The sequence below is a fragment of the Amblyomma mixtum genome, chromosome 4, assembly GCF_055824585.1.
Source record: "Amblyomma mixtum isolate Tamu chromosome 4, ASM5582458v1, whole genome shotgun sequence".
In the NCBI taxonomy this organism is placed as follows: Eukaryota; Metazoa; Arthropoda; class Arachnida; order Ixodida; family Ixodidae; genus Amblyomma; species Amblyomma mixtum.
This window is the reverse complement of record NC_143015.1, coordinates 45,702,805-45,721,101: the sequence shown is the minus strand read 5'-3', so window position 1 is coordinate 45,721,101 and position 18,297 is coordinate 45,702,805. Positions and strand designations below refer to the sequence as shown.

Sequence of the window (18,297 nt, the reverse complement as noted above, 5' to 3'; positions counted from 1 at the left end):
AAGATATAGTCAATTCAATTCATTTTCCAGAGCGGTACAAATACAAACTCTGAATGGTCCCCTGGACTAAAAGTTGCACAGAGCAACTTGACGAAGGCCCAGGGGCCACTTACAAGCCAGCAGTCGAGATAGATTAACAAAAGAAACTGCACTCATCAAAAAGCACATTGAAAATATACGGGTAATTAAGCACGTCTCAAAAGCGTACATGCACATAAACAAACAGTGAGACAATAAATAAAAAGAAAAGTCATTTGTTGATTTGGAAGCAGACGACCAAATGACAATTAGTTTAAAACTAAGACAACACACAACAAATCAGGGTTACACGTATGAGTTCAGTTGAGGTTATAGAAATAATTTTTACATTCTTTCTTAGATGAAAAAAAAAACAAAAATGCACGCTGAAATCGAGCTTTCAAATTTATTTCTGCAGGCTCATGCGCACTCTCTCATAGCCTCAGTGCACCAAATGCGGGCAAGGCCTATGTCGTCACGTCTGCGCGCACTTGGGCACAACTTCGGGGTCCCTGATGTCGTCGAGCATCAGGTACCGCCTGACTACTGCCCAGCAATCCCCCAGGTTGTCCAGCTGCGCGAGCCCGTCTTCCCGGGGGTGGCACTCCACACGCTCCCTGACGACACCGGCCAGCCTCATGAAGTCGTGCATGTCCTGGAAGCTCCTCAGGGCATCCCGAATCAAAAGGACGGCTTCGACCTCGCTGACAGCAGCGAGCTGTCTGATGCGTTCGGGCAACTCTACATGTCCAGACACCCGTTCCAGAGCTTGGCCGCCGTACCTGCAGGCGTTGGCAAGCGCGTTTACTGTGTTGGAGTTTCAGGCGCGCAAGCAACAAGCGCTTTCATACTAGAAAAAATACCTATATCTGCCTGTGTGCACTCTTTTTATTGCGTAAGCAATGCTGCGCCAGGTTTCGAGCCGTCGCGTAGCTCCCGGCGGTGGCCACGTTTGACCTTTAGCCGCAGCGAGGTCAAACAGATGAAGCGCCGTTGCCATAGCAACTTTTTAAGCCGCGCTCCACCAGGCTCCACGCTGCTTACGCAACTGGCCCGGTTTAACCAGAGATAAACCTCAGCTAATTTTTTAGTGCACTCCTTTGAAGCATTATCATACCTCAAAACAAGTTCACGGACTTTTCAGGCGATGGATGGAGGCGAAGTGCGAGTTGTAGAAACGGAAATACCGCGAAAACCTCGTCGTTAAAGGCCAGCCGTAAATGACTGATGTCTAGTCTTTATCTTTTCCGGGTCATTCGTCAACACAGAAATTTACAGAAACCGTGCAGATTACTTTCTAAACTGAACAAATGCTTACGCCGCGGACTTGCGGCTCCGAAACAAGGAGTTCAAAAAAAAAAGTGCCACTAGCGAGAGCATATCACAACTGTCACACTAAATTTGAAAGCACGCAATCCGCATCTTTTGGGGAGAAGCATTGCTACCCACCCTCTTGTGCGACGTGATATACGGCAATGATGACTGTATGAAAACATGAACGTAATACCGCGAATCTTTTATGTTCGTTTTGTGAATGTTTTTCGTTTCTTCCTACCGACAACCTTTTCGTCAATTTGTTCGCTGCGCACAGCTCGTTGTCTTCGTGCGAGTGGACGCTGGTAGTCCGGTGCCTCGAAAGTTGCCTAGTCGTCTTCTGTCCGAGAAGCGATGGTTATTTAGGCGAAAGCCTTCTAGGGCTCATCAGCTACGAAACCGGGCGTTGTCGAAGTTGACCGCTGAAATGATCCCGAAAATTCGGTGTGACGTAACCATGGTACCGGAGAGTAGAAGGGACACCATGAGACCGAATGTGACGTCAACCATACCGGAGGTGACGTCATCAGACCAGGAGTGAAGTCAGCTAGACTGAAGTGAAGGGCCGGAAATGAGGTGACGGCTCAGTTAAAGTGGAGCTTTATATATACCAGGAGGTCGAGCGATATTTTCCTAAAGGACTTCACCCTACGGTCTTTCACCCAAAAAGTTTTTACTGGAAGGGTCTTTTAGACATTAGTGCTAGTTGCTAACTATAAAAAAATAGTTAACAAGTGGTCCACGATAATACACAAATGCTTTCGCATTCACAGAACGTAAGTATATAGCCTTCAGTGCCCTTCGGAATTTGTGCGACTTCAGTGACTGACGGATGCACGTAACGCAGTCACTGATCTTCTAATTCGAGTGGACAAGCTAAGAAGAATAAAATCTCACTTCGCCTTTGTGAACGCGTGATCGTGCTGCCCCCAAAAAATCTGTTTTCTGTAATGCAACAACGGAGTTTTGTTTCTCTGAGAAGTTTTCTGCGGATGCATTCTTTTGGGCTTTTTTCTTAGGAGTTTGTAGCGAAGTAGCGAAGCCGTTCTTGTTTTGTAGCGAAGCCGTTTCCGATGCACACGATCGGCATTGAATGCTCTGTAAAGACGAGTAATTTGAGTTTGCATTTATGTTTACAAATATTTCTAGAGCCTGTGCGCCGAACAGCACACTGAGCAAAGCCCTTTGTCAGGATTCCTGTCTTTTGGCTCTGCTTCGGTTTCTGCAGGTAACCGGAATAAAAAAAATTGAAATCAATAAGTACTTGTCATGGCAGATCTTAATCTGCTTTCCTATTATCATCAGCAGGCGCGGTATCCTTACATACACTTTCAGCCCGAACACAGAGTTTTCTTAAAACGATGCCACGTATCTCGGCAACGTTGACAGACTAAGACCGCTTCACCTGAAACCGCCATGCTCTCCCGTGCATCCTCCTCTCATAGTATCAGCGGCAGGTGTCACCCAGTAGTCACTCATAGTCATGCAGAGCTAGATGATTTCCCGCCCCAATCATTAGTGGGCTTTCTTCTTTTAGACACCACTAGTATCGTGGACGATTTGGCAAGCGGCCCCACAGTGACTGTCCGCTACAACTTTGAACTGAACTGTTTATTGCAGCTATTCTAGGCTACCCGCACCACAATTTCAAGCGTTCAGCTAAATTTTCTCCTTGCAGCAGCCAGATTGGTTTTGTGTGACGCTCCTACTTAATGTTCACTCATTGTGGCCGGGTATGCAGCCGGTCAAGGAAAAATACCTAGGTTTTTGTCCTCCCCATTATTTATGGTTTATGGTTTACGGGGTTTAACGTACCAAAGCAACTCAGGCTATGAAGGACGCCGTAGTGAAGGGCTCCGGATAATTTCGACCTTCAAGCGTTGTTTACCGTACACTGACATCGCACAATGCTCGAGCCTCTAGAATCTCGCCTCCATCTAAATTCGACCGCCGTGGCCGGGATCAAATACACATCTTTCGGGTAAGCAGCCGAACGCAATAACCACTGCGCTACCACGGTGGCTTGCCCATTCTCTATCCATACTAGCAATGATTAATGCCTTGCCTACGTTAATTTCTGTAATGAAAACTTTAATGCTTCAAACTGAAAGCCTAAAAGAACCCATTCAAGGTCTGCCTGAAGGGCATGTGTTTCTGCCGGGCGTGAGCTTTCCGTCTAGTGTTAAATTAACAAGTTTGCGTGGATATGGTGGCCGCAGCTGGCAAAGGACAGGGTTCATTGGAAAGGCATGAGAGAGGCGTTTGCCCTGCAGTGGGCGTAAGTCATGTTGATGATGATGACGATGATGATGATGGATTACTTTCTCGATATTGCGGCGGGTGCACGGTACAACCAAGCGCCTGAATGCACGGACGATTTTAAGTGTGATATCATGCGCAGTTCTTGAGCCGGTTGTGGAAGGGGAGGGCATCACGTGTTCCAGAGGAAACGAAAAGAAATAGAACACAACATACAAGCAGCATTTAATGTGGCCCTTGTAAAACATTCTTCACTGCATGTGGTGTTGAGTTGGGTTTCATGGTCCGTAACTGGTTAACGCTATCCGGCGCCGGAGACCATGCACTGATGTATGTACTCCGCTAAAAGAAATCAACCAAACTACGGCCACTGCAAGAGGAAGGTCTCTCCCATATCTCTCAGACTGACCCTGTCCATTGCCAGCCGCAACCACCTTACCTCTGCAAAATTCCTAATCTGGCGCTCCCATATGACATTCGCCGGCATTTCCTACGTTTGCACTCTCTTCTAAACAAATAACGCGTCTAAGCTTAACCTTTCTCAGACATTTTCTTCCTTCAAGTTCGTAAAGGCCCATGGAAAGAGAAAACATCCGTTTTACCTTAAGAAGAAACAAAGGTGGAAACATATGTGTTTTCTCACAAAACAGTGTAAAAATATGTTTCAATTTGATATGCTTGACACAGAAATTTGTCTTATTTGATAAGCGTGAAGCCACGTTTAATATTGGGGTCAAGAATGCGAAGACAGCACATTGCAATTCTAACGAAACACCCTTCATGCCTATATGGCCAATTCGCACAACATCGACATTATCAAGTGGAGTTGGTTCGTCAGTTGAGTGTTCCACTCAGTTTGCAATTGGCTGCAAAGTTTGCTTTCTACTGGCTTTATGCATTCTTTATCAACCATGTTTATTTTACCAAAACTTTTATCTCATGTACACGAAGTCCGATAAGGAACCTGGAGAGCAATACAAAAACCAACTACGTGAACCTGCGAGAATCTACCTGACACATCAGCGTTAGCACTGCGACGGAGCCCAGGATGTTGGAAGTTTGATCATTTCAATTACTTGATTTAATAAATACAATAACGTGCGGAACATTTTTGGTTGAAATCATTAGAAAAAGTTTCGCGGGCTCACAGCCAGGATTTAGTGAAGCTAAACGTGTGATCATTGGTTTCATGTTAAACTGCCCTTTAGCACGTAAACAATGCTCGAGGACGAATAGTAGGTGGCAGAAGGATGCGATTCCTACTCCGCAAGAAAGAATGTGTGCACAGGGCTCTCGGATTAGAGCAGTGGGTTCGGGGCTTTCACATTCGTTCAGCTTCAATTAGTAGGGTTCTTTGCTACTCCTCATGCCATTCGGAGTATTGAAGAGTTGCGCTTGCAAGGGGATGCTGACCTGGAAGAGTTGGAGGAGCTCCATACTGAATCGGCAAATAAACTAAAACGCGCCCCTCTGTTAACTATCTATAGAATCCACCTGTTCGCGCTGAGGAGCGGTTCTTACAGCTGCGAAAGATGACAAGGGAACTGCCTGCATTCTACGAATGCAATATGCGCACGCATTTTTTTCTCTATTCTGACTGAAGAGTTTTCTATTGTTCGCGAATATATTGAATAACGCCTCCAATTTCACCTCTCACAATGGCACCAGTATGTCCACATTTAAACTCTAATTAGCCGCCACCTTCATTTCTGTCGGAAGTCCCCCAGGGCTTCGTGCTTGTTTTGCTATTGTTTATAATTTATTTAAATCACTTGACTTTTTAATCCCCGGTGCGGAGTCGTTTTTCATAGAAAACTTCATTCCATACCCGCTGCTTCAAAAATCGGAGTATCATCCCTGAGAGAGTATTTCTCATAAATTACCAAGTGTTTTCAGGCCTGGCAGATGTTTTCAATCACCTCTAAGTGTTCAGGAATGACAAAAAACCCGCAAAAAGTGCTTCCTTATTGCGCATACAAAATTAACGGTAAAGATCTACAAAGGAGCACATATACTTTGGGATTGTATTTGACAGCAACTTAAGTTGGAGCCCAGATTTGTTTGGAAGGAACAGACTTTGTTAAGAAATCATTTCAACCACTGCAAAACTTAAACTGCACCTGTACGTCCATTGCTGGAATATTCTGACGTAGTTTGGGACACACCAAAGTAGATATAAATTGTATTGATTTATGGTTTATGGTGTTTATTTTCTCAAAGCGACTCATGATATGAGGGACGCCGCAGTGGAGGGCTCCGGATAATATTGACCACCTGGGGTTATTTAACGTACACTGACTTCGCACAGTACACGGGGCTTTAGCATTGCGCCTCCATGGAAATGTGACCGCAGCGGCCGGGAGGATCGCATTAGAGACATGCAAAAGAAGTCACTAGGATTTATTAAAACGCATATGAAAGACAAGCAACATCATTAGTTTACTGAGGCGATCTGAACTCCAAGAGCGCCCGGCTGCTGACTCGAAAGACGCGGGTTCGATCCCGGCCGCGGCGGCCGAATTTCGATGGAGGAGAAATTCAAGAGGCCCGTGTACTGTGCGATGTCAGTGCACGTAAAAGAACCGCAGGTGGTCGGAATTTCCGGAGCCCTTCACTACGGCGTCCCTCATAGGCTGAATCGCTTTGGGACGTTAAACCCCCATAAACCAACCATAAACCAAACCTGAACTCCAAGACACTTGAATTCCGCTGCTAGCTGCATCGCTTAAACATGTTCACATACGATCATCGCTCTTCAAAGAAAAATAGATCTTTAGATCCAGATGCAATATTCCACATCGCGTCCAACGCTCAGCAAGCACAGCTCGACAATCGTGGTACCACAGGGCCGAAGGAAAGCTTTCTCTTTTTTCCTCGAAGAAGATATCGGAATGGAGTGGGCTGCCGCGTGACGTGGCCTCTTGACAAACTGCGAGTCTTTATCTGCTGCTGCGTCTTTTTTACAAGCTTAGTGTGCGTTCTTCCTCATTTGAAGCTTTTTCTTTTTTTGGAAAAAAAGCACTGTATTTGTTCTAGCGCACCTGTGCTTGCTTCTTTGTTTACTTTCTTGCATGCTAATGGTACACTGTACAAGTAATCTATTTATACCATGATCTATGTAATTGTCGGACACGTGTGGTGTCCATAATCAAAGCGGAATAAAAGCACACCAAATTAAAAGTAAGAAACCAAAAGCGCCCACAACGCGTCAAAGTATACTATCCATCTCATAGATATAGTGATATTTTTAGTTTCAAAGGAAGAAAAAGAAACCAATAATATCGCTATATATATAACCTGGGCAGTAAATTTTGAAGGTTTGTTGGCGCTTTCAGTAGACTTGGGCCCATATGGGTTTTATGAACCATCAAACCTCAACGATGCAGTTACCAAGTCACAGATTGCTTTCGACGCCTGTGCTCACCTGTTCCGTCGAACGCCGCTTGCAAATTCAGCAGCTCGTGCGACCAGGTCAGAATTCCGGCGGGCCGTGTCTCGAACCGCGAACCATTGATTGCTCAGTGCGACGGGTCCAGCCAGGCTAACGTTGAGCATGGCGTAGTTATCTTCTATTCCGGCGAATAGAGTTCGAATGAAGGCACCGTAGTCCGCTGCAGGCTGAGTCGACAAATCCATGGTGTGGATGTTGTGACTAGTCTTGAAAACGACCGCAAGAGCCTGCAGGTTTCTGTCATCGATGTGTCTAGAGGAAATGGAAAGTTGCCTAAGAGTCGTGCTTAGAGACAGCGATTGAATAACTTCACTCCAGAATTCTTCCATATTGTAAGACTCGTCTCCTGGCAAGCCCACAATGTGAAGATGCAGGTTCGTAAGCGCACGCGAACTTCTGATACAGGAGGAGACCGCTGAACTGGTCGCTCGGTCCAGGCGGTGATGCCAGATGACTAGCTTGGCCGAGGTGATGTAGGCCAGCGTAGAGACGTTTTTCGCAATTTCTAAAAATGCATACTGGTCATTTCCGTCTGTCAGAAAACCATAAAACTGCCAAGATTCGTCCCGTTCTCTGTGTTCGTAGAATAGAGAGGTCCTAAAGCAAACCTTTGGCCCTGCTCCGCTTTCGGTGACCATTTTCTGCATCGCTCGCAACCGGTTGTAAGACTCTAGAAACACTTCAGGATTACCGAACTCGATGGTTATCTTCGGAGAAGTCTCGGATGCCAAATATATGAAAAACTCTCTCCATTTGTATTCACTCCATGCATCGATGGGCAGTGTGAATTCATCAAGCGTACAGCTCATCGTCAGCGCTTGAAACCAGCTGTCAAGCAAAACGCTACTTCTTAATCGATGGTGTCCTTTCACGCCCTTTAGATTGAAGCAACGTAGAACATGATTACGTTCTATTACTGTTCTTACTGCCAACGAAATTTCTTCGTCGACCACAACGTAGTGTAGGGTCACACAAGTGAGGGTCCTGTTTTTTTGGAGGCAATCGAGGAGAAGTAGGGCGGCCTTTTTTTTAATTCGTTCCTCTCCTACTACGCTCAAAGTTGTTAAGGTGGTGTTGTAGAGCAGGTATTCCTCAAACATTTCCCGTTGAATGCTAGGGGCATTGTTCAAAACCGATGCGCACAGTGAGAGCTTTTTGAGCTCGCTGATTTTCATGACGGCTGGCAACAGCACCATGGGATCGCGGTCCGACACGTATACGGAAGATATATCAAGGACCGTCAGGGAAGCCATCCTCTTTAGCAGGATCGACAGCGGATACAGGAAGTGTGCAAGAGAATCCAAGGACGGGTTGAACACAAGTTCATCCACGGGCCGTAGAGAGGTTAAAATATCTAGACACGTATCGGGAATATTATTCCCCCAGGTGATCTTCAACCTGTTCAAGAATGCGTTTCTTCGGAGGGCTTCGAAGACAATTCTCGAGTGCGCGCCAAAGACGTCTCCATTAATCTCGACTGCCGCTACACACTTATGTATCTTCAAAAGGCAGTGCACAAAGGTGGAGCTTCGCCGCAACAAATCGTCGTCGGGGTCCACCACGAACGATTCCGAGGTGTCTACCAGGGAAATTAGCGTGCTTTGTTTTGGGTGCTGGCGCAGCTCCAAGCACACCTGCGAGAGAAACTCGTTCCAAAGTGGGAGATGGCGGATTATATGACATGTTTGACTTGTTTCCATTGTGCATGGTGCCTTGCAGTCAATACTGGCCCCTGTGAAAGGGCTCCGGAGGCCTTCTAAGCTGGCCAAGAGAACGCCCAGCTGATCATCCGGCTGAGGCCCTACGGGCAGGACCACGTCGCCTGCCGCTCCTTCGCCAATGGGAGGCTCCCTGCGCAAAGAAAAGCAAGGTGTTAATTTTAAGGAGTCATGAAAATATTTGACGCTAAGCAAGCGGTCTACGGATCGAAAACACACGATAGTTTGTATTTAGCTCACTTTAGCCCACCAAAGGGTGGCAGGAGACCGCGCGTTTAAAAAATTGGCAGTGGCTTAGCTCTGCTATGCCAGGATATACGTAGCGTGAGCGGCTTACTGCCAAGCGACAACCTCGGGGTCTGAGGAATTGATGTTTTCCAGTCTTCTCCGCCGACTGGAAGCGGCCCGACTCTCTTTAACCTCCATGTAGAGCGCACTGCATCCACCCCATGTTCCGCGCATTGTATACGCATGGTGCGCCCACCTAGCGCATGCGCAGTAGGGCGCGGCGCGGCAGTCGTTAACACAGCGGCGACCGCACGGTGCTCCGGCGCATCTGCCGAGACTGTGACGTCACGCCTCGGGAATGCGTCGACCGGCGGAGCGTCGGAGACAAGCGCGCGCGCCGGCGGCGAGGGCGACGCAGTTGCGCCTCTCGTGACGTCACGCGGCTGCCGCGCCTACGCAGTATGGTCGGCGCAGAGGGCACGCGAAGCTCCTTCTAACCCGCGTAGTGTAGCTTGCGCTACAAAAAATATGACGGGCGGTTAGGCCAAATACGAATTTGGAGCGCTAGCACTTCGTTACCCAACTCGGTTTCGGTTACTGTTCGAGGCTCGCTAACGTCAAGAAGGCTTCAAAGATCGGCGATACTGGTGAGTGAGGGCCTTAGTACTATCCAAACGGAACTGGGTGGGATGGTTAAGCTCCGGCTTAAGGGCATGATGAGATAGCGTCAATGCCCATATATGCGGAATTGGTGAATTGTTCGACCGATCAACCAATCAAGCAATAAATCAGGTGTTTCACTTTCGTTATAAAATGAGCAGTGTTGGTTCTGGCAAAAAGCGGAAACAATTTCCACTTTAAACAGCCTGAGCACTCCGTACGAAACAAAAGCACAAAACTTGTCCACTTAGGATTTACATACTGTACATTTCTCTGCACAAACAAGTAATCAAGAAACATGTCAAGTGTGGCAGTCATCATCATCATCAGCCGGACTACGCGCACTGCAGGGCAAAGGCCTCTCCCAAGTCTCTCCAATTAACCCGGTCCTTCGCCAGTTGCGGTCACCATATCCCCGCAAATCATCCCCCCACTTAACTTTCTCCCGCCCCCTGCTACGCTTGCCTTCTCTTGGAATCCACTCCGTTACCCTTAATGACCAGCGGTTATCTTCCCTTCGCATTACACGCCCTGCCCAAGCCCATTTCTTCCTCTTGATTTCGACTAGGATGTCATTAACCCGCGTTTGTTCCCTCTTCCACTCCGCCCGCTTCCGATCTCTTAACGTTACACCTATCATTTTTCTGTCCATATCTCGCTGCGTTGTCCTTAACTTAAGCTGAACTCTCTTTGCTATCCTCCACGTTTCTACCCCATAGGTGAGTACCGGCAAGATACAGCTGTTGTATACTTTTCTCTTGAGGGATATTGGTAAACTACCATTCATGACCTGAGAGAACCTGCCATATGCGGTCCACCCCATTCTTATCCTTCTAGTTATTTCCCTTTCATGGTGCGGACAACCTCAAGCGACAATTCGTAGATCCTCCTGAGGGATCTACATTCGTAGAACCCCGGGGGTCCTCATACCTGTATGGGTGCGGCGGTGTAGTAGTTAAGCGATGCGCCATTGCCCTTCGATTACAGGTGCTGCCACTGGTGGGACTTGTGAGACCGAGCTTAATGCGTACACTGGCTAGATATTAGTTTTCCGCATATTAATTTTAAGACCGTCGATTCTGCATTGCCTAAGTCATTGATCGAGCTTTGTAATTCGTCTGCTGACTTATTTAGCAATATAATGTTAGCAGCGCACCGCAGCGAACCCCTGTCAAGCGTACAAGTTAAGTGCACTTACGGAGAGTGCGCTTCGGCATCCCGAGTGACACTTTGGGCTACGCGGTGCTAAGCGGGAAAGCAAAGTGCACTCGTGGTAAAAAGAAATGGCGGCACGAAACAAGCGGAATTTCTGAAGAGTTCGATGGACAAAAAAGGACTCATAATAATTGATTGCTTAACGTGATAGCGCAAATAAAACCAGGTTCAACAGTTTTTAACGCTCAAAAAAATAGAAACAGGAGGGCTAAGTGCGTAGCCTCGCCACCAGCGACTTCAAAGGCACGATATGTAAAGCGCATAAAAAAGTATTTACAAGTTTATTTTACTCAAAGGCACGATATGTAGAGCGCATAAAAAGTATTTACAAGTTTATTTTCCATGCTATATCACTGTTTTTAGAAAACATTCTTTCGTTTAGCTACAAGCAAAGCAACAAAACAAAGGAACGAGACAGACACAATTATAGAGGCTAGAAGGTTTCACTTCTAGCCTCTATAATACAACATCGCTCACGCGATGTACGCGGCCGCCGCGGTACGGTTTGTACCCGGACTACCCGGGTTCGAACCCGACCGCGGCGGCCGCGTTTCGATGGAGGCGAAACGCAAGAGCCGCCCGTGTGCTGTGCGATGTCAGCGCGGGTTAAGATTCCCAGGTGGTCGAAATTATTCCGGAGACCTCCACTATGGCACCCATTTCTCTCTTTCTTCTTTCACTCCCACCTTCCTCCCTTTCCTTACGGCGCGGTTCAGGTGACCGCCGATATATGTGAGACAGATACTGCGCCATTTCCTTTCCTCAAAAACCAATTTACCAATTTTTTAATTTTAAGAAAAGCCAAGACCAGCCAAGACTATCCATTATTGCGGCAACAAGCAAGATGGCGGCGGGTAGCGATGTTGTATTACAGTGTAGTTGTATTATAGAGGCTAGAAGTCAAACCTTCTAGCCTCTATAGTTGTATCTGTGCTGTTCCTTTGTTTTGTTGTTTCGCTTGTAGCTAAAGAGAGAGAGAGAGAGAAAACTTTATTTACAAAGGAATTCGGGGCACGCCCCAGGGTCCCCGCATGACCCCACTGCACTCAAGTGTTTATGTTCCTGAGGTCCATAACACTGGCAGCACGGCCGGTGGCGATGGTCTGCACGGCCGGGTCCTCCGAATGCAGCAGGGTCTCCCAGTCCTCCCAGGTCTTGAGGTTCTCTAGGTCCCGCGGGGGAGGGTCCGCCGGGCAGAGGGAAAGGATGTGGAGGGAAGAAGCGAAGGGTTCTGGGCATAGGGCGCAAGCAGGAGTGGGGAAGGAGGGATGATAGTGGGTTAGGGTAAGGGGCGAGGGGAGAGTATGTGTTTGTAATCTGCGCCAGAGTATTGCGTGTCTGTTATCTTGTAGCTAAACGAACTAGTGTTTTCTAAAAACAGTGTTATAGCATGTAAAATAAACTTGTAAATGCTTTTTAGAGCGCAGCTCTTTGGCGTCCGTTCCTGGGTTTCGCGTCGTCGTCGGCCTCGTAACCAGCTCCGCCCCCAATGTCACGCTTTTCAATTGGTCGAAATGCTCGTGACGTCACAGTGCGCGAATTTCAAATGGGGCCAATTGTACTTTGGCTAGTAACCATGCAACCAATCAAAGGGATCGTATAGTTATGCTGCAACTAAGTTGGACTGAGTTTAGTTAATTGCTTAATTAATCAATTAGCCTAATTAATATAGAGGAGAATGAAGAGGTCAGAAGAAAAGAAAAGAAAGACGCGCGCCGCAGCGACAACAGCGTCCGCGGAAGGAGACGCTGCTGAAAAAAACAGATAAGTACGTTGTTTAGAAAAAATTTATTTACATATGTACACATGCCAAGGTTACACGATACATTCACATTAACAAAAACACATGACATTAAGAATGTAAGGTGAGCCAATTAAACAGGTACCATAAACATTTCTAAGTAACTAACAGGAATGGGCAATGTAAATGAAGAATGCACATATACCGATTGACAGAAGAGCGAAAAGTCGATAATTAGTCATTGAAACATTGAAAAGGAGACCTTAGCGCCAGTTTGGCCTAAAAACCAAGACAAGACGACCGTTATTAACAGAAATAAATGGGCATGACCACTGTCGGAGAAACTCTTCCTCACCCAAGAAAAAGAGTTCCTCGGACAAAAAACTAATCAGCTCCCGTCGGAGACGGCCGAGAATTGGCCACACAGCGCGGCGTCGAAAGCCACTAGCGACCGCGGCGCATCGACTGCGCCATAAACTAAAAAGACCTGCAACTATTAACAGGCGAGCAAAACGGCCGCTGGGGAAGCGGCCGCGGGAGACGAAGCACGAAATGCCCTGCCCACGAAATCCCGCATGAACCGCGCGCCAAAAGACACGCGCTACAACACAGGTGACTGTAGCGTGGCGATTAGATTCCGGGAGCGGGCAATTCGGACAGGTACTGGAGCGTAACACACCCCACCGCTCTAACCGATCACAAGTAGGGAGCACTGCCCAGCCAAGTTTCCAGACAAAGTCACGTAGATGATCTGGGAGAGGTGTCGACGCTAAACGCGCCCACTGAACGCGGCGCATAGGTGAGCGGCGAGACGCCGGCACAACAGGTAACAATAGTGTGCCCATAATGTCCACCACACGGTCTGCAACGATGTTGACAGCAGGTGCTACTGCTCTTACATGCCTGTAAAAGGCCACTGATGAAGCGTAGAAAGCGGTAGGTTGCTCTGACTGGGGTCCATGATTAACAGGGGCCGCCGGATCCAAAAAGCGTAAAGAAGGGCCCAAAAAGTACCGAGCCGGGATTCGCGCCGGAGACGCGTTTCCTAGCAGGATACGCAAAATACTCTTCAACGCTAACAGCGAGGACGTGACGGACAAATTTGGAAAGGCAAACCCTCCTCTCTCCCGTGGTTGTCCAAGAACAGCACGGGCTACAAGCTCGGTTCCGCCTGACCAAAAGAACGAAAAAACTGTAGTCTGCACTCGCCTTATGACACGGAGGGGTGGTTTAACAGTGTAGCAGAGGTACCAGAAGGCACCAAGTATGACGGACTGAACCAGGTAGCGCCTCTCAAGCAGAGGCAACTCGAATGTCTGCGCCCTTCGCACACGAGCTGTAATGTCTTCGACGACCGAAGACCACACACCATTCCATATTCCAGCACAGTCGTAGGTCACACCTAAAATGCGCATCTGCGCGCACCACTGCAAAGGTATTGAAGATGTAATACGAGTCTGGGAAGACCCCACAAAAAAGTAACAACTCTTCGAGTAATTAAGAGCAGCCCCAGACAAGGAGGAGTACTCACGGAAAACATTTAAAGTTTCAAGCAGGCTGCGTTCATCAGCTAAGTACAGAGTGATGTCGTCTGCATAAGCAGTGACGCGTACCGCTTCGCTGCCTGGCAAAGCCAGACCTCTAATAAAGGAGTGGCGATTGACTGCCAAGAGGAAAGGCTCTAATGCTAAGACAAACAAAAGGGGGGAGAGCGGACAACCTTGACGGACGCCGCGGCGAACATCAAATGCGGTACTTTCCCGGCCATCGAGGAACAGAGTGCTTGAAATATCTCTGTACATCTCTTTAATGAGAAGCACGAAAGAAGGCGGGAAGCCGAAAGCATCCAGCATCCCGTAAATGTACTCGTGCTCTAAGAAGTCGAACGCCTTTTCCTGATCAAGGGAAACAAGAAGACCCTGTGCGCGCCGTCGTAAAGTATACGCTAGGATGTCTCGCGTTACAGATGATAAACTGTGTATTTCACGGCCTGGGATGGAGCAAACCTGGTGGCAGGAAATAAGTGACGGGAGGAGAGCTCGTAGACGACGAACGAGTAATTTTGCTAATACTTTGTAATCTGAATTTAGCAGGGTGATAGGGCGCCAATCTGCCGGACATGTCGACATAGGAGACTTTTTAGGAATAAGGACAATGCGGCCTCTTTTGAATGATTCAGGAAATACGTGGTCAGTAAAGCATATTTTTAATACTTCCGAGAAAATAGGGCCCACAATATCCCAAAATTCTAAATAGAACTCCACAGGAAGGCCGTCTGGACCAGGCGCTGAGCCTCGTTTCATGGAGTCCAACGCCTCCTTGATTTCATCTGTTGTTGGCACAGCCATAAGGCCGTCATGGAGTTCAGTTGAAACCTGCGGCAAGCCTGCTAAAAATGGGGCTGCGGAAACGACATTGCGATAAACTAGAATGACCGACTGAGCAATACCCCTGAAATGGCTAAAAAACGCACTGAAATTCCTGCCACCTGGTTGGGACGTAGCCCCGGCGGAAGATGTAAACGCAGGAGCACCTTGAGTGTACAACAGCTCTTGGGGGCCAACCGAAGCACCTCAGGATGAGCAGTTGGACTGCGTCGACAACGCCATGCAGCCGCTGTCAAAGAGGAGGCACGTAAAAGACGCTGTAGGCGCTCCGAAAGCTCCTCTTTCCATGCGCACATAAGCGACGAAGGCGACGGGGTGCGTTGAGCAATACGTAGCTTCGCCGTCACCACACGCACCTCATCTGACACGCGAGCCCTAAGGGCTCGACCAGATGCGGCGCAATGGTGACGCCACTGCTCCTTCAGACGGTCCCAGTCACCAGGCACCGCCCCAACAACCGAAAAACGCAAGACCCGTGTGAGCCCCTCTTTAGTGCTGGCGTCGTGAAGTATGCGTACATCCAACCGCCATGGTCTATGGGGTGATACTGCAGGCGCCGGAACCGTGAGTGATAGAAGAAAAGGGCGGTGGTCTGATATGTGCACCGGCGAGGATGGCAGCGTCAGTACATTAGCTACACAAACTGACCGCGAAAGGCTCGCCGGAACGTACGCCCTGTCTAGCCTACTCGACGATAACCCGCGACGCCAAGTCCACACAAAGACGTTGCCATAGAGGAGCTCATACGCGTCCGTGAGCATGAAATGATTCACTAAGCGGCGCAACTCACGCGCATTCCAGCCTGGCCTACCCCTACCAGGGCCTTGCACATCGGTGACCGTATCGAGCACGCAGTTGAAATCGCCCAACATCACAACATTACGCCCTCCAAGAAAATACACATCTAAATCTTTAAAGAATGCGTTTACCAAATTGGAACGCGCAGGCGCATAAATACAAAGAATTCTCAGGTGAAGTGCGTTAAACGTGCAGTCGAACGCCAACACGCGTCCAAGCGCATCGTAGGTAACATGATGATCGCGCAACAGTGAGCGGTTCAAAACAAGAACGCCAACGCCGCTAGAACGCGTGCTGGCGTACGAAAAGAAGGCATCGACGCCAAACCTACGCTTGAATTTCAACACGTCACTGAGACGAAAAAAATTGGTTTCTTGCAGGCAGACGATATCGCAACCCGAGGAACGAGCGAATGCGACCACCGTTGCCTGCTTCAAAACACTGCGGAACCCCTGCACGTTAAGAGTAATAATTTGAAGGTTAGTCATTTTGGAAATGAAAAATGAAACCTGAACAGTCGTGATGTTTAGGCAATACAAAGCGCGCCGCGAACGGCGCTAAACCACCTCACTTTTTGCGGAGGGTCGGACCAGAGGAGGCACGAGGCCTCCTTGGCCGACCGGCAGAATTGTCCGAGTCCGTAGTCGACGCATGTGGACGCTTTAAGCTCGAACTTAAAGCGACCATCTCAATATCCGACGACTCTTCGCTAGAAGTGCTAGCGCTGATCCTCGATGTTGAAGAGGACGGCGACTGCACAGGGTCAGCGTCTGGAGATGATCTTGGCTCTCGTACAAGCGATGACGAAGACGACGATGGCGGCGTCGGGTCCTCCTCAGGCGTGATGGCAGTCTCGTCAATGACGAGGTTGACTGAAGAGGCCGAGGACGTCAAGCTGCTGTCGTCACCGTCGACCTCAGCTATGTCGGCGTCCCTGCTCAAAACCGCAACGCTGGCCGCGGGCTCTAGCGCGGGCTCCGAGGGTGGCACGTTCTCAGCCTCAGATTTTTCCAGGGACACAGTAGGCTCGGCCCCTGTCTCATCAGGGACGCTCGGAGAGACTGAGGCTGACGCAGCAGGAACCTTTACTGTCTGCTCGCTTGGTGCAGCACTGGACGCATCAACAGCAGACTCCGGCTCTTCCACGCAGCGATGCTGAGACGCAGTGGAAGCACCCGTAACGGCGGCGGTGTTGGATCCGCCGGTCTCCTTGATGGCTTCAACCGCTCCCTGAGCGGCCTGCGGGGGCGCAGGGCGGGCCGCAGCCTCCGAGTACGAGGGCTTGATAGCGCATGCCACAGTAGCGTGCGGATCACCACAACGACGACATGGCAGCACGCAACCCTGGCCTTGGTGCCCAAAGACCCCACAGCGGGCGCAGAAAGGAGCCGTGCACTGTGCCCTGAAGTGCGCAGTGGACCCGCAACGCCGGCAAACGCGCTGCATCCCCTTGTAGTCGCACGTCACGCGGTGGCCCGCGACCTTGATGTAGTTGGGTACGGGTGACTCTGGTTTCATTTCAATCCGCACGTAGCGGGTCCCGGTGGTGACAGTGGGACGGGATCCCATGACGCCGCGACTAATGTGCAGCACCTTGCCAAAAGGGGAGAGAGCCTTGGCAAGGGCGTCACTGGGTACACGTGCGGGCAGAAAAAGAACAGTCACCTGGGTCACCTGCGGGCTCAGGGGAACGATGGCGACGCGTTCCTTGCCGATGGTGAGGCAGGAAGCTTCAACGATTTTAGCCATGGCGGCTTCACTTTTCACAGTGACTTGGTAGTTGCGTCCACCGAAGTGCTGGACGCAGTACACTTCCTCCAATCCAACTACGGAGGCTGTCGCATCGACGACATCCTCCGGACTAGCCCCCTCAGGGACGACAACATCAAAGGCCAGAGCCTTTGTAGGTGGCTGGCTCACCATAATGAGGCGCCCGTCAGCCGAAGGACACCTTAACAAAACACGTCGAAAGGTCACACATCGGCCACCGACGCAAGCCGGCGGCCGGAACACACACCGAAGCGTCCACCAGCTACCGACTAACTTGCGCAACTTGTACTAAGCCGCGTTCCCTCCACCACCACGCACTTCCCCACTCAATAAGACGTTGCTCGTTTCATATACGTTGTGTCGAACATCCTAGGCAGTTCCAGCAATTGACAGGTTAATGACAAAACACGATGGACAGAAATACAATAATACAAATATGAAATAGCCTAATTAACCTTTCTAGTTAGACCGCATAAATCAATAAAACCGAGAACGAAATTGGTCGAGTTGGGGAATCGAACCAGGGTCTCCGGAGTGCGATACGAGCACGCTAGCCACTCCGTAATGCCAGCTGAATGGTTTGGAATGAACAAAGGCGCGTCTAGCTAATACGGCGTCTTCGTTCACTCCCATCTTCCCCCTTTCCCTTACGGCGAGGTGCAGGTGTCCACCCAGATATGCGAGAGAGATACATTTCCTTTCCTCAAAAAATAAATTTACCGTCCAGCAAGGCGTACA

General features: G+C 49.1%; 1 protein-coding gene across 1 annotated transcript; it reads right to left on the bottom strand.

Annotated features, from left to right (window-relative positions):
• Positions 1-410: 410 nt before the first annotated feature.
• LOC149346406 (uncharacterized) lies at positions 411-17,844 on the bottom strand. Its single transcript, XM_089586405.1, has 3 exons — positions 17,710-17,844; positions 7,016-8,893; positions 411-800 (listed from the first exon to the last, which is right to left on the bottom strand). Exons 2-3 carry the CDS (start codon positions 8,740-8,742, stop codon positions 494-496), a joined length of 2,034 nt encoding a protein of 677 aa, XP_089442531.1. The 5' UTR covers positions 8,743-8,893; positions 17,710-17,844; the 3' UTR covers positions 411-493.
• Positions 17,845-18,297: the final 453 nt, after the last annotated feature.